This window comes from Seriola aureovittata, chromosome 10, assembly GCF_021018895.1.
Source record: "Seriola aureovittata isolate HTS-2021-v1 ecotype China chromosome 10, ASM2101889v1, whole genome shotgun sequence".
Taxonomy (NCBI): Eukaryota; Metazoa; Chordata; class Actinopteri; order Carangiformes; family Carangidae; genus Seriola; species Seriola aureovittata.
Window position 1 is genome coordinate 21,068,340 of NC_079373.1, and position 21,766 is coordinate 21,090,105.

Below are 21,766 nucleotides of genomic sequence, written 5' to 3' on the forward strand. Positions count from 1 at the left end.
AAATTACATTATGGCCGGGGTTAACAAAAATTACACAAAAACCCTCAGAAACCGTGCGGTCCAGGGTCCGAGGACATGACCGTTTTCCTGACTGGAGTCTCCATTCGCTGCACACTTGGATCACAGTTATTGAATGAAAATATTATGGAATAATTACGTTAATCTGAAACCATTAGAAAACGCTGTTAACAGTGTGTGTCCACATGCTATAAAAAATGGAAGGGGATGGGCGCTTAACTGTTTCCTAATCCAAGGACTCGAGCCATTAAATACGGGTGTAATTTTAAACTTTAGAACCGGAAGTTGTGTTTCGTCTTCTGTAGTTAACTCGACGTGAAACTTACAAGAGGAGGACAAGTCTGTTCCTAACTGTTTCTGCGTTACTGCACTGTTCGAGTGGTCGAGACGATTTAGTGTTTTTACAGGTTTTACATAAACAAAACATTTTTAATAACAGACATGGCGCTCACCGATGCCGACGTACAGAAACAGGTAAAGTAGACAATGTTAGGCTCGTGAATTTTTTAGGTTAAACTTATCTAACTTTGTCCCAGTGACTTGGTTATACATTTAGGTAAACATGTCAAACGTTAGCCAAAGGGCTAAACCCTGAACTACAGTTACGTGTAGCTACAGCTGTTTACTATTCTGCACTAACTGTCTCAACAGTCATTTGACAGAATTGTTTTGTTACATGTGTGAAGTTGAAACAGACTGTCGGGAATGGCTACAGGTTAACGTTAGCCGACATACAGTATTAATACAAGCCGTGTGAATCTTTTCGGAGTAATGAGACAATTTTTGTATGTTATAATATGTTTGCTTTGAATTGTGAATTGAAGTACTTTTATTCAGAAAATTAACATAACGTGATCTGTAAAGTTTGAACTTTGTGTGACATCTCTTGTATGTTTGTTTTGTGTGGCAGATCAAGCACATGATGGCCTTCATTGAACAAGAGGCCAATGAGAAAGTTGAAGAGATTGATGCTAAGGTAATGGAAGGTTGTCTGTCCGTCTTGTCAACCAGTCAATCTTATGATTTTTGCTTTGCTTAGTTTGTTTACATGTGCATTGGTATCCTGGTTTGACCCTTACCCTGATTTTGATTATATTCAGGATATGGTGTTTACATGGGGTGTGAAAAACCTGGTTACTCATATCCCTGTATACATGATCGTAACAGTATCCAGGTTTCTGATTGTCTGCCTGCAGATGTGTCTTGACATCTCACCTTCTCAGGTACTATGTGATGGTTCAGAAACTTAGATGATTTATATAAATGCTACAATATCTTGGTTTCTGTCACAGTAAAAAATTGGGATAAGGTTTTATTCAGGTTTCTAAAACCATGATATGCTGTTTACATGCACAAAATATAACCAGGAAACTCCAAAAACCTGATCATAACCAGGATACTAGTATGCACATAAGCACTCTCAGTGACTAGTAATGGGTCTTGTCATACCCATCTGTTTACAGGCGGAGGAAGAGTTCAACATTGAGAAAGGTCGTCTGGTGCAGACTCAGAGGGTGAAAATAATGGAATACTATGAAAAGAAGGAAAAGCAGATTGAGCAACATAAGAAAATGTGAGTTGCTAGGCATTTAGTGATTAACTTTTCATTAGCATTTAAAAATTGTATCTACAAAGAGATATAAGTTAAGTTAAAGCGTAATAAAATTATTGTTTCACCCCCTTTGATTCATTAGAGGTGACTTCAGCGTTTTGAAACCCTTGGCTTTACTAAACAATGACAAACAGTAGAAGCCTTCCCATATCCTGTGTACGGGCACATTGATTTGAAGTGAGAGACATAGGATCATGGGGTATTGGAATCTCCACGAAACATAGTTTAATGCATCACCACACCACGGTTGTTTTTTCCTGTTTAGAGCTCAGCTATTGTCTGAGTTTGCCTGTCTCTGTCAGGCATTGTTGATTACAGATTTGAATCTGACCGATTTTACATTTTTAGTGACTTTGGCAGTTTAGAGAGGTCCATAGAGGCAAGAGAGCAAATAATTATCTGAGCTGCATCAGCAAACTGAATCAGTTCTTACCACATTTTCTTTTACCCCCACTCTCATGGTTGTCTTTTAAATCTCAGGGTGCTGCCCTTGGCGTGGTGTGTAAATAAACTTAACGGTAAAATTTAACTGTAACTACATCACCTCCCTCTGTCCTGACCTCTTATGATAAAGACTCAAAATCAGTGTGACAGGCATGCTGTGTTATATGTTTTCTCTCTGTCACAGCCAGATGTCCAACCTGATGAACCAAGCAAGGCTGAAAGTGCTGAGGGCCCGTGACGACATGATCACGGTTAGACATCATGTTCATACTTGCATTTCAGTTCATGTCATACAACTGATTTACAACTACAACAGGGCTGCATTCATGAGTTAGGTTTGTCTGCATATTTATGCATGCCATTAGTGTCCATGTGTGCTTATGTTTGGTCCTTTTGAATCCTGCATGAAATTCCTCGAAGTTCAGTTCAGTTCAGTTCAGCCCACCACCCCAGTATGATAGTGAATGGATTTTAATTTATGGTCCTCATTGGTCCCATGGTCCACGACAGACAAGCATTTAAACACAAATTCCTATATTTATATAAGCTTTACTTGTATGCTTACTTATATACCTTACTTCCACGGTATCTGAATAAGGGTTTTTATGAGCAACATGTAACGTTAAAGTGATCTAAAGTAAGCTGTAAAAATTGCAGACTTTTTCTATGTTTTCTCCTCTCAGGATTTGTTGAACGAGGCCCGTCAAAGACTTGGAGAGATTGCAAAGGATCCTGCTAGGTACTCCACCCTATTGGAGGGCTTGTTACTTCAGGTAAATTGCTCTTGCACCCTGAAAACTGATTGAATTATTGGTTCTCTGTGTTTCCTCAGTTTGTGCTTTTTCACTTTTCAGGGATTCTATCAACTGCTGGAACCTAAGGTAACCATTCGCTGCCGACAGCAGGATGTGGAAATGGTTCAGGTGAGGTTGAGCTGACTATAGTGTTGTATGTTGTGATTACTGTAACAGCTTATATAGGAGAGCACAGGGTCAAGAGTCTTTGCACTCCTTGTTACATTCATGATAATTGATACTGCTGTATGTTTCTATTTTATTACCTGACAGACTGCGGTTATTAAGAACATTCCTATCTACAAAGAGGCAGTGAAGAGCAACATAGATGTCAGAATTGACCAGGAACGTTTTCTTCCCTCAGAAATGTAAGATGAATTAATGTACTTTAACATCAGCTGTTCTGCTTTGATTTAACAAAAATGTATTGTCAGATTCCTTAGTTTTTATTGTAACTATTTGTGACTGTATTTTCATAGCGACTATGATTGATAGTGGAGAGGGTGAAACAAAAGACAGATGTAAGCTGAGTTTGGTCCTTTCATATTTGCAGTAATGTCTACTCTCTGTTTTAACAGCTGTGGGGGAGTAGAAGTGTATAACGATAATGGGAAGATCAAGGTGTCCAACACTTTGGAGAGCAGGCTAGAACTTATGGCACATCAGGTAGAGTAACTCTGACTATATATCCAAAATTAAATTCATAATTTCTGATCTTAATAACACAATACAAGTACTTTCTGCTGCTCGCCTGTGGAGGGCAGCAGAGCACACTAGGTTTCCCAGTGAGCTTAATTATCTAAAGGTGGGATAGTTGAAATAGTGGTTGGTCATGCTAACCACTCATTTAACAACATTAATTGGTTGTTACTTCATTGAGTTGGATTCAGAAAAGGCTGGAGAATTGATTGTGGACTAATTACAAACATCTTTGTTTTGCTTTTGTAAGTTAATTAGAATATATTCATTCATGCTTTGTGTGTAGAATAACTGCTCTTGTCACAGATAAACTGTCTGAGTGGTTAGAGGAATTTTTTTTTGAGTATGTATCCCAAATATTATTTATAAAATATTATTTAATAAAGCCTTTCTCTTGCATTTGTAATGTTGCTTCACTAAGTTACTTCAATAATTTCTTCAGGTTTTTTCTGTGGGTGTTTCTCATTTCTATCCTTACTTTACCTTCGACAGATGATGCCTGAAATCAGAGTGAACTTGTTTGGTGCCAACTCCAACCGCAAGTTCATGGATTAACAGTGGATTTGAAGGGAGCAGCGCGTACACAGATGGGATATTTAAGGTGACCACAGACTATCATCATAGTGGACATGAGTCTGCGCAATCACCTACCAGTCATCAGGGTCAAGCAAAAGATTGATTTACTTAATGGGGTGCTATGGATCTGTTCATATATCTTTATATTTTTGTACTAATAGACTGAGCAATAATTCAACATTGACTTTTACTTACGTTTAAGTGCCCTCTATTTTACCTCTCCACGGATTGTCTAATGGACTGCTGCAAATTGCAATGGCATTGCAAATATGTATTTCCCAAGTTGTTTTGGGTAAACTGTTGTTCTTTACTAATTGATTAAAATAATGAAAGCTACATGTTGATACACATTATCCCTACACATATTTAGTCTGTATGTTTTGTAGACTACAGCCTTAATGAGGTTGATTATCTGGTAAGTTTGCCAAACATAACTTTTTTTTAACAGTTTGACTATGTGAGTGTGAGTGGGCAGAGAAAGGATGTTAACCATTGTTCTGAAGCACTTAACACACAAAAACCAAAGAAATAAATGCGTGTGACACAGAGAAATCAGCATGTATGAGATATCTTTATTTACAGCTTGTAAACAAACAGTTTACTCAGGCTATATTCACTCTACAATGAGGAAAATGTAGTAGCCTAGGTACACTAGCCACATCAAAATGTATCTTGCATTAAAAATGTAAAAAACAAAAATGCTTTTAGTGCCACCCAGTGGACTTAAGTAATGGCAAACAGTTGGCAAAACAGGGTGCCATACTCCCTCCATGGGTCTAACAAATACAATTGTCCTCGCTAAATTGGACTCAAGTACCAAAACAATATTTCAACACCACCAGTTCCTTTGAATTCATTTTAAGACTTACAGTTTTGATGCTTAAGAAACTATCAGCAATGATAAGGCTTTAATTGCATTTTTTTTTTAAAGTTATTGTGCGCACATCATTTGAAGCAACATATTTTTTTTTATGTATATCTAAGCAGTAAAAACAGACCTAGACTTCTCACAGGTTTTTTAAAACCCTTACAAGCTGTGAAGAAGAGGAAGTCAAGGCTACAAGACAGTGGCCCAGCAGTCTAACCTGTGGCCTTTAGGCAGGAAGTGAGCTGTATGTTAGGGTATATTGTACGCTAATACAGGGATTAAAGCATTACCATCAGATTAACAAATGACCTTAGAGACACTAACAGGCAGTACCTCCCAATCCAGTGAGGGAATCCAAGATTACAACTCAGACCTCACGGATGGAGTGAGAGGAATGCATTACAGGGTAGGTCGAAGGAGATCAAGCTCCTCCTCCAGAGAAACACATCAAAGACTGAAGTCTAAATGACTGGCATTTGATGTTCAAGCCAAATACCTAGTTCAGACTCTGAGGTCAAAAATTAGACAATAGCATTTGATAAAGACTGAAAGAGGGATTTGTCACTAACGCTGAATGATGCACAGTTCTTCATCACAACCATATAAATGGTCAGATTGGTAGGCATTTTAGTTAGCAGCCTCAAACAACATGTAGCTGCTCTTTCTTAACAACCAGACAGAAAGGAAGAGCCCCAGACATATTGCAGCAAGCTCGCAGGGATAAACCAGACAACTTGGGACACATACCCTCAGATTAGTCACACACACATACACAGGACCCTGTTTAACCTACTGAACCCTGCTGACAGCATGTAAAAACCTAGAGAAAGTTGATTAGTGTGAACCAGTTGGTCCACATATTAGTAAATAGAGCCTCTTCCAATCTCGGACCATTCCTCCTCCTTTGGTTAGCAGATCATGGCTGCCTTCTCCCTCTCTCTCTTTATTCACCGTTCACCCAGTGGTGTCATGCATTCAACGCAGATTAAAGCGGCAAGTTATGTGTGCAGAGATAACACAACTGCCAGCACTAATGCCAAGCACCGCTATCCCAGCAAACCCAGCACCATCTCCCCCACCCCAAGAAAGTAGACACCCTGCGCAATGCCAAAAAGAGGAGCAATGACTAAAGCACGACATGTCGCACCCTTTAGGAATGCTGATGGGCCCTCTCGCCTCATGATGCGCCTGCAAAAGTATACAGAGATGACAATGGGAGGGTAGTTGAGACAAGCAGTTGTTACTCTGGCTTTACACTTGCAAATATTAGGGCAGCAAATATTTTATTATAGCATCCAGTCGTACCTTGTGCAGTCAATAATTCCTCTGTATGTGTCCTCCCCCTCTCCTTTTTGCAAGGTCTGCAGACGAGTCTTTATTACTGTATGGGTATTTAAAAGAAGGAAGCACCATCATTGCTTAAACTGAAAGATGACTTAGTGTCAGTTAAAGCAGACAGCAGCAACTGTGGTCACAAATCACAAGCACAGGCTAATTGTAAATGCTAACATAGTAGCACAAGTAGAAAAGTCAAAAACTCAGTAATGTCCGTTAAACACAATGGCTGTGTCTGAAACCACTCCCTATTTACTCTATATTGCCCTTTATGGAGTGTCTGAGTTCATCTATAGACTTTGTCTATCCTCAATGAGGATGTAACATAATGATGATTAGTTCAAAATCCTTTAGACACTTCAGTCCTTTATTTATTGCTAACTATTAAGTAAACTAGGAGTATCTGTTACATATGAAGAAATGAATGAGTGAAGGAGGACAGGATTTCAAACACAACCAATGTCTATAGAATTTGCTAACATTTGCTAAAATTAGCTAGTCTTAGCAATGAGAAGCTACTAGTCATACCAGACCAAGTAAGGCTGTGTATTGAATTGGGTGAGGGTGCATTTTATTGCTTATGAATTGAACTTTTCAATTGTAATGAGAAGATTTTGTTATGTAATCTTTCAAAAGTTACACAGTCTCACTTTAAAATATAACATTAAATGGAGTTTTGTTTTGGAAATTGTAATGAAGCAACACTGCAACACTGGGTAGGTGCATACACCTGCTGTCTTTGTGAGTAGCAAAGACTTTAGCACCCCTACCCTCCATTTCTGTTTCTTTCTCCCACTCACCATCCAGTGGTGTTACCGCCACAGCTGCCACTGAGCCTGCGGCGCAGCCTGCCACAAAGGACTGCCAGAATGGCGCCCGGGCCTGCACACCACCCTGATCACCTGCTCTTTCCAGACCCAGTGCGTTGAGGTTCGCAAACAGCGGGAAGTAGATCATTGAGAAGGGGACATCCCTGATTTAAAAAAATGGTTAGATTAAATTAGATGGAAAGGAAGGAACCTGGGAGAAAGGCTGAAGTACAGGTTAGGGTAAGGAGAAAGAAATTGGATAGCCTGAGAATTTGTGGTGAAAAAGAGGGAGAGGGTGATGTCACATGTGAGAGGAAGGGAGACATGGCCTCATTCAACTGCAGTACAGCAGCCAGACATAGCTGCAGGAATCTATTGATCAGTGTTGATTGTCAGAGGTGTCAGGAAATACAACAACTGCAGCATGAATTATGCAATCTAAAATCAACTCATTAAAGAAGTGATGATAGAGTGGAGCTGGAGAACACTAACCACTGAACAGAGGCATGCAGTCGATAGTTTCCAATATAAGAGCAAAGTATAGAAAACTAATTGTCATGGACTTAGGGATACCAGTGACAACAAGTGAAAGTGAAATAGAATGGACACCAGAAACAAACTGTGGAAGAAGCAGGTGTGGAATAGTGTGGAAAATGACAGACTCTCAGTCTGGCTTTTCACTTTAGTTGTAAAATAGTGCCAAAATATACATTAAAAGAAAAAAGGAGAAAACAATTTTGGGGGGGGGGGTGTGCGTTTATATCTTGTATGTATGACCTCATTAAGGTGGCCCCTGCCCCCCTGTAGAGGCCAGCCAGTCCACGGGTCTTCAACAGCTCCACAGTGATGCTGGTGGCCGAGGGCCGTTGTGGAGGGGTCGGCCGGGCTTCTGATGGAGGGGCCACCAACGATGGAGCTGGACCAGGAGCAGCAGCCTGAGCTGCAGTTGGCATGGGCCTTTGTGCAGCTAATGGATAAACACAGACTGTCCCAGGTTAGAAAACACATACAGACTAATGTAACCCTGCAGCTGTCACTACATGTGCTTTATGTTACTGAACAAAGGAGGGGCTGCCAGCCATTTGGTTCTGTACTTTATTAAGAAACATTTACATTACATTGTACAGAAAAGTCAATAGGAACTGTGGCTTATTTATTGAGAAACACGTTATATGACTAAACTCATATCAAATCAAAAAAAAGTGTTCCACAATCCTCACCGAGCCGTCCTGCGTCCTGCAGCTGGATCTTAAGCATTTCCATAGGAGTGGTGACGACCACCTGACAGGTCCCAGCCCCACACCCTGCCAGCACTTCCCCCCACAGGGGCAAACGCCTGGAAACACAATGTCAGTAACAGATATAGACCATGAACAACAGTAGGACACAACAACAGTAGTGTGTCCAGAATTATTAGAGCAACTAAACAAGTGTAGGAAATTGTTGCACAACAATACAATACAACAGAAACATTAATTCATATAATAGCTTAAAGAATCCCAAATTAAGAATTGTCTTTTTCTCCCAGTTGTTTAACAGCAGTTAACAGCATGTCCTTTGTTTTTGAACTCTAGTATCCTCTGAAATGTAATATATTTAAGGGGATGCTGGGTTTCATTTAGACGTATTCTGTATTGTGGGATTATCTTGATGTCTATTCATCATGTGATGGATGAGTGAGGGTAAGTTACCCATCCTTAGAGAGCTTCTGTCTGAAGACGTCATTGGCCGCGAGCTTGATGGCTTTTTCTGGTGTAACAAGCGTGAGGTTCACTGCTGCACCTGCAGAAGACAAACAGGCTGATGACACACAACAGTTTCCACTAAGGTACACGAATAGAACAGACCTACACAGGAGCTTATGGCTCACCACCGTGGGCTAATGGCAGCAGACACTAGTTATTATGATGAAAAGACTGAGAGCTCATGGTGCAAGCAACAGCGTAGGTGGTCAGATTAAGCTTATAGTAAAGCACAGTTGTAGCATTGCTTGTCACAGGGATTAGAAATGCAAAGAATACCTCTGTAGCATCCAAAATAGCCCTCCGAGCGTACCGTCTTTGCCAGACAGTCCAGCCTTTAAAGACAAAAAGAAAACAACAGATGTTTTGTCTGTTTTTGTATCTTCTTAAAATACAACATAACAATGGTTTAGTCTGTCACCATTAACTCTACTGACATATATTTAAGTCAAATCAGTAGTATTATGCCTCATTTGTCATCATCAACATCATCACTGGCCTGACCTTTACCCAAACACACCATGACCTTCTATCCACTCCCAACGAATAAAACTGTGTTAACAGTTATGTTGAAACTCTCTTTTTTCTTTGCAAAGAAAAAAAACCATCCAACCTCAAATTTGGTCTTTGAGGAGAATAAGTTATCCGAGCTAATTTTCCATCTCTGACTCATAGTGGAAAACTGCAGTCTGCTAAACACAGGATGGCCACACCCAGTCCGCCAGTAGTATTCATGCCCACCAGATGTGTGCTGTCAAACATTCAGGGTCAGAGTGTCTTTTAAGGACACAGAATTTGTTTTTCTCTGCATCTCTTGATTTTGTTTCCAATATTAGATTAAATCACAAACTGATCTAACTGAACTGTTAGTCCATAAAAACAAACACTGTATACAGCCATTCCCCTAATATCATCCCACGAGTGAGTTTTGTACAGTCTCACCAAAACTCTGGTCCAAATATGGGAAGAGTGTTCAGCTGTGTTCCTTTGCCCTCTGAGATTCAGTGGAAAAGTATGTGAGATATGGTAATCTAAATAATATTATCTTGTGTGTAGCTGAAATTAGAGAGTGCTGTTAACCAGAGTGCATGAGAAACCATTTACCACCGGAGGGATTTGGATATTTTGAAAAGGTTTTGACATTGTTTTTTGCACGTATTTGCATGCAAATAATCGTCAGCAGCCCTCCCCAACCTTAAAGATAAAGATTAACAACAAGAATTTAAAAAGCATCATTTGGTGATGCTAAAGTAAAAAAGATTGCACTAATGTGAAAGTCCTGTCTTTGTATGTTGCTGATCAATAACAGTAGCGGGTAAACTTGAGGGGAAGTCCTACTCACATTCCTTTGTAGACTTGGACGCCCTGCTGGTTCTGTAGGCGGGTCTTGGCCAGGTCAATAGGAAATACACATGTCACACCAACCAGGCCTGCCACGCCCCCATTAATCAGCTTAGCAGGGAGGCTGCAAAGGGATCAACATAGACACACGCACTCACGCATGCACAGACCCATTTACATGTAGTCACCGACACAAGCAATGCAAATGACACATCCATTCATAGTCAAAAATGCACACAGACACAAATACGCACATGCACACACACAAAGAATGTAAAGCACTAACATTAAGCCAGCTGCTGCTTCAGCTTGGTGAATTCATCATCACTAAGCAAAACAAACGTGATGAACACACATACCTAACTTTCTTCTCCGCCATCCTGCTCGTGTTTGGGCTCCAGGCCCAGGTCCACTACTGCTCTCCTCCTCTTCCTCCTCCTCTGCCTGCTTCTCCTTTTCTCCTTCCTCTTCCTTTTCCTCTTCCCCACCACACTTCGGCACGCAGCCTAAAGTTGTCACCACAGCTTAACCCTCACCTGCCCACCCACGCCACAAATGGAGCTCACTGGTTCTTGAAATGCAACAGCAGTGAAACGCCTTCTTCTCCCTGATATGGCAGGGGTGGACGCACTTTTTTCTGTTGTGGCCAAAAAACCACCGCTGTTGGATTTGTGTCTTCTGGCCAGCCTTTCTGCTTTGTTGTACCTCACGCCAAAAACCAAGTGCTCTCCCACTTCCTGGAAAAAAAAAACATATGCAGTTAATGTGGATTAAATACTTTCTAAAGTAGAGTGCAAGTGACACCAGTGTGTCTCTATCCTATATTACACATAGGTTGTGATGGCTTTATAAGATAGTGGTTGTGATGGAAGAATGACACATTTCACATTGACTATAAGGGTCTATAAAATCCAGACTTAGTCATTCATAAATGTGAATAGGGGCATATCCCAGGACTACCACACGGAGACAGAACATCTTGAGTCTCTCTAATCTGCCAGCTAAAAGGGATAAGAGTATTTGATCTAGGAAGGAGGGCAGAACTGGAAATGAGTGGCTTACTGGTATTCTTTTTACTGCATTTGGAATCCAGCATTTACAAAGGACTGAAAAGAAGATTTGAATGGAGGTTGGTAAATTTGTTTGACAAGTTTTTTTTCTTTCTTTTTCTTTGTTGGAGTACAATAACTGGGGGTCTAGCCTAAGATTTGTGCATTATAGGTTTTACAAATGCTGTTGAAACCTTATCTCGGGTTCACAGCTTGTCCTTTCCTTTACTATAGGGTCTCAGTTTCTTCAATTCTTTCCCTGCCTTTTCCCTTCCTGACTTCCCCCTTCCCTCAGCTCCCTAATTAATCTCTCTCTTAATCTCTCCCCCTCCATTCTGTCTCTATTTTTACCACTGTAAACCTTCACTCTATCCTTGCCTGTCTTCTCTGGTGAGAGTAGCGGAAACAATCACTTTTTGCTTTGCTCATCTTGTATTTGATTTGTATCGTTTGATGTCTTTTTTCCATCACCATTCCAACTTTTCACCTCCAAATATTTCTTCTATGTCCCACTTCAAGCTCTGTCTTTTCCGATGCTCGATCCTAGTCACATATTCTACACATGCCTTTCACTGAGCCTCTTTCTGTGCAACTTTCTTTCAGCTCAGCTCCATTCACATACACTAGTGACCCTGCCAAAACACTGACAAGGGTGCCTCACCCCAAGCCAACCCCAAATTGCAATAGAACACCCCGCTCACACAGTTCACACAGCACAGCCCCACGAGACAGCTTTCAAAAAAAACTTTCATTTTCTTCCATTATACAGACATAGCAGTAGGGAACAGGGGTCTTACCTCTGTCGGTGCATCCCACAGACAGGATCAAGCTGTCCACTTTCCTTTCACTTCAACAATGCGTGCAGCAATGGTAGTCAAGCGAGAGCGATATGAGAGAGCCAGCCGCCACTCAGGGGCCGTTGCACAAACACCAGCATTGTCCTGCTGCCTCTCGTGGTCCCTCCCTCTCGTGGTGACTCCCTGTGTGACACAGCCACAGCAACACTGCTCTGCACTAACACAACTCGACATAAACTCATGCCTGTGGAGCTGCTTCCACAACACACGCAACAGACACAGCAGAGACAAATACCAACAATTATAAGTCAGTGTGTATTGTTTTAATGATATATAGAAAACATGAATAGAAACAAAAAAGGCTGCCCATCCCTAATGAGCTCTCTATTCAACAGCCCTGGTATTACATAATACCTCAGGACACCCTGAATACCACAAATGTTCACAGATTTACAATTACTACTAAGGTAACAGTGATAAACCGGTATGGTTATCACTGTTTGGGACATTTTACAATGGCAAAGTATATGTAAAAGAAGATACTTAAAGGACAAGAAAAGTTATGTAAGGACATCAACAATGAGAACATGTGACCACCACAGCAAGTGTTCATTGCCCCTACACTATTTTTTTTAATGAGCATTGATTGATGTATTGATTCCTGCTAATGGAAAAACAATTTCTATCAGTTTCACTCATCAGCAGTGAAAATATTTCATTGAAGACATTCATTTTTCATTCATTCATTCACTTTTCTAATAACATTTAAAATGTGGTTTTGCTATACACTGTTAAAAAAAAAGATTATCTGTGATGAAAATCCAAAGCTGCTTGTGGCCAACATGCTGACTCAATGTGTAATAATTACTCTTTTACAACAGATGACTATTCTTAACATTTGGACTGGGGATGAATGCAAAAAGAGTATAAAATGATAAGGTGTGTAGATTATAAAAATATATAGGAATAAACTTTGACTCTATGAAATGTATATAAATGTATAAATGCATATAACATAATGTCAAACAAACAAAAGTCTTCTGCACTACACATTAATATGAGATACTAGTTATATCCTCTCATTATATAGTATCTTAGCACACTGAAATATGCCAAGTGAGGAAACAATTGTCAGTTTTATTGTAACAGGAAAAATGTGGCTTCAGAACTGGTAAATAATAAAAAGCATAACAGGTAGACAAAATATAACTTAAGTACATACTTTAAGTATCATCAGAAGAATGTACTTAAAGTAGAATCACACAGATTTACAAACACATATAAACATATAAAGTTCAAAATTGTATTGAGGACCAGTATTTGAATAAATGTATGCCTAATGTTTGGATTTCTCTCAAACTCTAAAGTCAAGTCAGCTGAAAAAAATTCTGGGTAATTATTAGTTGAAATGACTGGCAATCAGACCAGAGTGGTTCCATGTATTCTACACCCTCCATAAAGATAGACAGTTAATTACATTCACAGAAAGGCTTAACCACAGCTCTGTTTGCCACTCCAGTTTGTACTAATGATCCAATTGGACAGCTCCTCTTTAGGGTTTTGTAGTTCACTGGCCAGGATATGCCACCAGCATTGCCAGGGTTACAGTGACTAATAATAAGATCAACTCCATGATCTTAAATGAGAATAAACTGAAGTAATCAAATTGATTAATGAATAATTACATACAATATGGAGCCTTCTCTGTAAAGTTAATGGGGATCTGAGGACGCAAAACAGGGTTAAGACAAGCTTGTATTTAAAGATACAATATACTCTTAACAACCTTCCTGAATCCCAGAATTTCCTCCCAGCTCACTATTCATGGTTTGAAATGCAATACTTTGAGTTTTAAAATGAACCATTAAGCTTAAGGAGTTACCAGATTGCTCTGTCGCCTAGCAACAATCACTAACCTGGGACTGATGACCCAGAGAGTGAGCTGTCACTACACTGACAGCACTGTGGTGGCTGACCACTAATGCCCTGCCCCACTGACAGCTGCTGTCACCTTATAACGCTATACAGCTTGGAAGGCCAATCAAACGTAATTTATTATCACATTATCACATGGTCATCCAGATCAGTGGGACTAACAAATGAATAAAGTCATGTGCAGTAGTCTTAAGTCTTAGTGAAAATCTGTACACTCCCAGGCCTTTTTTTACACATGAGATGTATCGCAGTCAGTTTATCCACTATTTAGCCCTATTAGCCCTATCAAGTTGAATTGTTGTTACTCAGTTACTCAGCACACACTACAATAAATATAGTAGAGTATAACATATCATGCCTCAGTATATACATTATATATTAGTATATGATGTTCATATGCTCCTAATTTAAGATGGTCTCTGAGAATTCATGAGCGTCCCTCCTGCACCACCTTTAGGCCAAAATGTCAACTTGCACTCTAAATACCTAAATCTAATAATGTAGTTTCATGCCATTGAAGCTTTTGATTATAAGGAGACTATTACCTTTCCTCTAGTGCCACCCTCAGGGCAAACCTTAAAATTTTTTCACAACTATTGGGTAACAGCAAATACATGGTGTAATAAATCTGCAGCTTCTATGCGGTCCCTTGAATGGGCTTGGGATTTTAATTCCTATATTATACCTATTACGATGTGAGGAACAGCTTTTTAAAGAAAAAAGTCACTTTTTTCCTTTTACTGATGGTTGATTGCCTTATTACCTCCACCAAGAATGATTTTACTCGTGTCTGTTTAATTGACAGCAGGATTACGTAAAATATAAACTACTGAACCGATTCGCACCGAACTTGGTGGAAGGATGGGCATGTACCCGGGGATCATTCACTATTATTTTTTTCTTCTCTGAAATCTGGTCCTGACCAGTACAAACTAATGATGTTAGCTTTTTTAATCCCCATGACGAACACCTAAATCAGCATCAGAAACACAAGTGCCAGGTCTGATAGTTTTTCAAATAGGACATAATAGGAGATATGTCCATGAGTATCTAACTCTAACACTAGCCGTTGTCACTCGCTGTCCCTTGGCACTACCGCTGTCTAACAGCATGCACTTTTCACATATTGCGATGGGGGGAGCCCCGGTGTAGTGTATTGCCCAAAACATTCACAAGGATGTTTACAAAATAATAGATGTACCTGACAAGGTTGTTGTACCCAACAATGATCAGAGGAACGAACCTTTAGAATTTAGGATTGTTTGAAAACTTGTTGTAAGTATATGAAAAGGGCGGTTTTAAAAACATAAATCACAGGAAATTGACAATATTGGAAATTGAAAATGTAGCAAAATATGCCATATGGCGGAAAACTAAAATCAGAACAGTAAAAGCACACTGGTGTAACTTTAAAGAAGTTATCTGACTCATACCTGAATCAACCTTTCAGTTGTTTATTCATTCACCATTCACAAGCATTCCCTTTAAACGGCCACTGCACTATCAACCCGGCGGGGTATTGCTGACTACAGGTTTTTGTTATTATAATGACCAGACCAATCTGATTGCAAACATGCTCCTCAATTGCAATTTATTTTCTTAAGAGATAAACAGGCTCGACACTGTAAAGTCTTCTTATGCTCACATGTAGTTTAACATATAGAGCTAAATAATCGCTCCCCTCTCGTCGTCGCAGGGTGGTATCGCCCTTCCCATCTGTTCAGCTCCGGTGAGACTGATTGAAACAGATTGTAGCGCTCCCCGGGTCGCAATGGCAACTGTCCGAACAGAACGGCAGCAGCAAGTTTTGTCGTATTTGTAATGTTAAGGAGACATTATAAGTCGCTGAAGAAACTACTTTCTAATGTGAGAAACAAACGTCACACAATTTCTCCAGTCCGAAAATGTCCCAGGGATGTACAGTTTCTGTGGAAGAGATCCAGTCTTGGTGGGAAGTCCCCGCCATAGCCCACTTCTGCTCGCTGTTCAGGACAGCGTTCAACCTTCCAGACTTTGAAATAGAGGTAAATTAAAATTATGGTTGCTTTCAGTAAGATGAATGTCTTTCATTACGGAAATGAAAAGTTGTTTGTGTCAGCTTTTTTGTCTACGTGATGTGTCGAGCGCTTTTTGTTCAACTAGCTGTTTGATTAACCAGCTTAGCAGTGTTCTCTGAACTTCTCATACGTTAACGTTACTAAGGCAATCCTGTTGGGTAACGTGCTAGCCAGCTCGTTAGCACAGCTAAAAGCTAGCTTTATTAGCTAATTGCTGGTCAATAAAGTTGAGGGAAAATGTCGTAAGAGAGCTCAGCTGAATCGAGCACTGATAATATGGTTTTATTGTCCGATGTACATAGTAACGTTAAGGGTTTTTCATTATCTGAGGATGCTGAGTAACTTAAGATGAACAGAACCATGTGCCGTCCGTTTGTTTTCATTTGGACAGAGCCTCATGTTTGTGTTGAAGAGCTACCTTAGTTGTGGTCGTTTAAACTAAAAGTAAATGAGATAAAATACAACATTATGATCGAGGGGAAAAGTGACAAATAGATGCGAAACTTGTGGATATTTACAGGGTAACCTGATTTAGTTCATATTTATGCGACCGTATAAATGTGTGTGGAGAGCGAAAAGTCGCGCACTAGCTGGAATTCTGGACTGGACTTACTGGATGCACTTTGCTGCTGTATTTGTGTTTCTTTTCTGTCAGGTAAAGTTTAGTTCATGGCGTGAGGTTTGAGTTTATTGTCTTGGAGTTGCAAGCCATCTGGCTTGGGTAGCCATAGGGACGCAGATGCTGTTCAGGCATTGTTTGCTCGCCCAAGTCCCGTTTTGTTACAAGAAGCGATGTTTCAAACGTTCGTTTCCGATATCACTTGGCTAAAAGAAGTTAGAGAGGTAAAATCAACCACTCGCGCTTCGTACTATCGCCGAATAAAATGAGTTTATTTCACCATGAATCCATAAATCAACTTTATCATTCGACCTCTTTGCTCTTTGAAATGTATGCATAGTTTACATAACAGCTCATTTCAACATACATCTATTCACGTGTTACATCAGAGTTAATGGAGATTGTTCCGTCTTTCGAAGAATGATTGCACTTTAAAGAAATTGGTAAGGTCAACATCACGCATCAACAGCCCCCATCATTCATTCATCCCCACCCCCTTCGAGGGAGAAACACGCGCAGGCATCGCTTTGTTATTAAACGAGGTGCAAGCCAGATGGGGGGGGGGGGGGTTCCGCACTGGGCTTAGTTTACATGAAAGTTGAGGGTTTTGTGCTGTTGTTTTACTCCTTAGGATGCATTTGGATTTTCCCAGAAATACATATTGTTGAAGCCAATATTGAGTTATCCAGCTGCTTGATTTTTACTTTACAATCTTTCCTGTAGGCCAAGTATTATATCTGTCGTTTATTTTTTAACGATGGTCGTTCTGCTGCTACTCAGTGCAAATGATCTATTTGTCTTTAACTGCATCACTAAGCAGATCACATGTGTGGATACACCCCTTCAGCTGGATTTCAGGAAATATTGAGATTTATGTTGTAATCCCTTACTTTGACATCTTAATCAGATGCACAAGTGTTGAAGGTCATAACTCCTTTGATTTTCTATAAAATGATCTGCCGCTGCAGTTGTAACAATGGCTGGATGCTAACAGAAATGTACTGCTTTGGGTCTTTGATTGAAAAATTAGCAGTATTGTGTCTGTGGGACAAAATATCAATGCTGAAACCTCCACTTCACATGCAACTGTTTTGGGTGGAAAAAACTACAAGCACCGCACATGATACTGAGTTCATGTCATCTTGTCACTCGTTTAGTTTCAGCACTCAATCCAGATCACTGAATGAATTTTGGAAGCCCTGTCATTCGTCCACTGGGACATGGGATGATTTTGAATACAAGCAAATTGGCTTCATGACATTCTTGGATCGTACTTTGTGATGCTTCACACAAAATGTATCATTGAGTGTCAGATTCTCACCTACCAAGCATTTAGACCTAGTACTTTTTTTATGCAATAAAAACAGCATTGGAATCTGATGGCAAAAACTGCATTTCTGTGTTTAATAGCAAACTATGAACTTAAAAAATAATGTAAGCCTACCCACCATGTTTGATATTCAAAACATAGACTGTGGGTTTAGTACTTTTTCGGCTCTTGACAAAGGTTTTGATATTTGATAGCAAAAGTGACAATTTAGCTTCACAAAAAGTGTCCTGTGTGATGAATGTCTCCCAAGTATGTTAAACAAGAAATCATGTTCTTTCTTCCCTCTCTGTTTTTGTATTGAATATAGCAGGTTACTTTCTTAGTTTGTAGCGTAAAAATTCAGTCCCTTTTTTATACCACTACCACACACCATTTGATGTGATAATATGGAGACTCTTGTTCCACTAATAATCAAAATAAGAGCTCAGTCAGAGTTGAGCTCTTATTTATAGTATGCCCAATTCTGTCACTCGTGTTGTACTGTCTGGCACAGGGCTGTTGTGTAATCTGGAAACACGAAATGCATCTGAAGAGGGTGTTCGACTGTTAAGCTCATATCTGTCCCTTCTTCTTTTTTTAAGGACTCGGTCCTGGTTTTGGTCTCACTCCTTCATCTCTTCATGAAAAAACACTATATCTCGTTGTGGCAACAAGGGTGCTTACACCTGTGTGCACTTTTCCATTTGTTGCGTAAAGCAGGCTTTTGGACAGATGCCAGTTTTAGGGTGTTATAAAATTAGGTGACACAGACTACCTTAATCAGACCCTCTGTCTTTTGCACTGCAGATACCAACAGGAAGACTTTCCACAAGTCACTAAACTTTGGATATAATGATATAAAAGGAACAAGCTGAGTCAGTTTTTTGTTGTCCTGTCGCTCTGTGATCTCTAAGATCAAATGGCCAGTGTGACCTCTGGTACACCAGTGATGTAGAACAGTTGTCAGCAATGGCTTTTTCCAGAGTCTGGGCATTTGGATCAGACGTGTTTACTTTTTGAGGACTTTGTGTTTTAGAAATAAGAGGAAACTGTCATGCCGACATGTTTGTTTTGCTTAGTGCCACATACCAGCAACAAGACAAGCTGGCCCGGGCACTGTCATGAGTCAAGCACAGTGGCTATTTCTCATTTACTTTTGCCTGGATTTGTATAGTCAAGGTTAATGAAAATTGTCAGTCAGTAAATCTTGAAAGCTGACAAAGTCTTTCATCTTGAAGTTAATTATCTTTTGTCTTCCTCTACAAGATGATTTTCACCGTGCTTATGTGAGAATGGTTGGGTGATGTCAGTCAGCTCCAGTTGCAATCCTGTCTGTGGATATACAGGTTAAATTACCCAAGAATCAGGGGTTGGGATAGGGGGCAGGAAGTGGCTGTCATTGGTCATGACAGAGTGGGGGGCGTCGAGTGATTTCACTCTGGTCTGGGCTTTAGTGTCAACATTCTCTGACATACCATCAGTCCTTCCTTGTGGACACAGTGTCTTATACTGGCAGCTGTAGACCTGGGTCAGGCTTTGCCACCTGGCCTCTATATTTTACAGGTGAGGTTAATGTTGTGGCCGCTGAGGGCGTCGACTAACGGTGCATGTCACAGTATTTCTTTGTATTTCCTTGTTGAACGTCTATTCTGGTTTTTCCTTTTGGTGTCAGCTAAGGGAGAATCATGAGAGGGTGTGGGTATGTGTGCCCACACCCTCAACATTGGTTTGTTGTGGAACTCGATTGTAATTAGTCTAGGGTCTGTTTTCATATTTCATCACACTCATGACATTAAAAAGTTTTTTTTTTTGAGATTCAGGAAAGGCATAACAAGTATGGAGAACTCAGGATGGCAGAGACTACTGCCTGATTGACTACTGTAATAGTGTCACTGAAACACCTGTTTTTTTTCTTATAATGGAGACTTTTGTAATGAATTCCACATTTGAGACCACAATGTTTTGTACCCTGTGAAACTGCTACCAGACTGGATATTGACAAACTCAGTGATCCAGTCCAACAGTGCTGCTGTGGTACTGTTCGGGCAGCTCTTTTCATTCTACGGTGCTGGTCAGTGATAATGGAGTCCCCTCCCCAATCTCCTTGGCTAGCCTTACAAAACAGCCCCTGCACATTGTTCCTGGGCTGATACACTTCACTGTCACTGGTTTCCACTTTCCTCAGGCTGTAGGCAGGGAGCTGGGAAGTGTGTGTGTGTGTGTGTGTGTGAGTGAGTAAGCTGGGTGGGTGAGAGTGAGCTGGGTGGGTGAGATGGAGAGGAAAGAAAGAATGATTGGGAGGCAAGGGGAAAGATGGGAAGTGGAGAAAAGTGTCCTTAAAATGGAAAGTGAGGAAGCGAAAGGACATTAGTAGAGCGAGAGGGTGATCTCCAGGAAGGAGGCCCAGGGTCAACATGGCTGTCCCCCTTGCCTGGCTTTTTGTCTCTGTGGCGTATGCTTGATTTCTTGGCTATGTATCTGTGAAATGATGCCTGAAATCCCACAGCCAGCAGACACTTCAGGCCTCTGTTGCTAGATCCTCAACGATATGCGTTTGAGCGTTTATTGCCAGACGTTTTCATGCCAAGGACCTTTGTCCCTGTCATCTTTCCACTCCATGCTCTGCTGGCAACCTTTTTGGCACATCGTCATGCATTTATTCCATGTATCTTCATCAACTGCTTGTCATCATCTATATTGTGGGAGCTCCTCTTTGGAGATGTTCATTATTAAAGTGGCGATGAGCTAAGACAAGTGCAAAATTTATAAGCCTTCAAGCTGAACCTGTGGCTTGTATTTCATTTTAGTGTAGATGTTGGTGTGAAAGCCCCCTTAATTGAATCGTATGACTGTGGCATACACATTGTTCAGTTTATACTTTTAATTTGATAACAGGAAAAACAGAAATTACACAGTGGCTACACAGTGCTGTGCTAACAAAGCCAGCAAGCAGTCTTGAGAGTGCTTGTCCCATACAGGATTACAGTAATGGATTCTGTTAAGGGGAGCCATCATTGTGTGGATCAAAAAACAAAGAGAAATTTTGTGAAACATGTTAAATATCTACTTTTCTGCTTTGCTGTATACTGGAGGGTCTATTTTTGTTTATTCTATGGTTGTTTTTTTTGTCTGTGATGAATATGATCATATATTCAACAGTTTCCGTTGCAGAAATCTTAAACTGGGGTCTAGGTTTGACCTTAAATTTGAAAGTCATGGGCCATTTGGGTTACAGCAGCTGTTCTTTTTACATCAGGTCTGGTTTAAGTCATGTCCCAGAAGACATGAAGTCACAAAAGACAATTTGTGCGGGGGGTCTTTGCCACCCTGGTGTGAGAAGGACCTGCTGTTCCCACATGCTGCAGCTGAGCAAATTCCATCTGTATTAAACGTACTTGGTATTTATAAGACATCTTGCTGATCATGTCACTCAGATCAATGACATTTCAGCAGTGTTTGTCATCAGCACTAGTGCATGAACAATTGATCGTGAGAATGAATATGCTGCCATTAATTGACCACAACTATAAAGGACCCACATAAATTGATTATTTACATCTTTATCCCCTCCTGGTTGCCACTGGTTGATGGAACTTGTTGTCCCATGTTGGGATCACTAACACTTCATTTTGTTATATTGTTGTTGTATATTATTATTGTGTGTGAGTGTTATATTGCTCATGATTGCCTCAGGCAAAGAACTCAACCATTAAAGTATGTTTTTTTTTTTTTCCATCGCTTGTTATTCTTCTTTAGCGCCTG

The 21,766-nt window shown here is 40.3% G+C and overlaps 3 protein-coding genes across 3 annotated transcripts in view; 2 read left to right on the plus strand and 1 right to left on the minus strand.

Annotated features, from left to right (window-relative positions):
- Positions 1-332: 332 nt before the first annotated feature.
- Positions 333-4,695, plus strand: atp6v1e1a (ATPase H+ transporting V1 subunit E1a). Its single transcript, XM_056387788.1, has 9 exons — positions 333-492; positions 929-994; positions 1,482-1,591; positions 2,259-2,325; positions 2,758-2,847; positions 2,929-2,997; positions 3,142-3,236; positions 3,447-3,534; positions 4,060-4,695. Exons 1-9 carry the CDS (start codon positions 460-462, stop codon positions 4,120-4,122), a joined length of 681 nt encoding a protein of 226 aa, XP_056243763.1. The 5' UTR covers positions 333-459; the 3' UTR covers positions 4,123-4,695.
- On the minus strand, positions 4,696-12,242 carry slc25a18 (solute carrier family 25 member 18). The gene is made up of 10 exons (XM_056387787.1): positions 12,085-12,242; positions 10,598-10,975; positions 10,240-10,362; positions 9,177-9,232; positions 8,847-8,937; positions 8,376-8,491; positions 7,933-8,122; positions 7,147-7,319; positions 6,317-6,392; positions 4,696-6,199 (listed from the first exon to the last, which is right to left on the minus strand). Exons 2-10 carry the CDS (start codon positions 10,615-10,617, stop codon positions 6,058-6,060), a joined length of 987 nt encoding a protein of 328 aa, XP_056243762.1. The 5' UTR covers positions 10,618-10,975; positions 12,085-12,242; the 3' UTR covers positions 4,696-6,057.
- A 3,544-nt stretch (positions 12,243-15,786) lies between these two features.
- Positions 15,787-21,766, plus strand: part of LOC130176839 (chromatin remodeling regulator CECR2) — a 33,685-nt gene continuing 27,705 nt past the window's right edge. Inside the window, exon 1 of the mRNA XM_056388179.1 lies at positions 15,787-16,043. Within this exon, the coding sequence (XP_056244154.1) occupies positions 15,924-16,043 (120 nt within the window). The 5' untranslated portion in view covers positions 15,787-15,923. The remainder of the gene's footprint in view (positions 16,044-21,766) is intronic.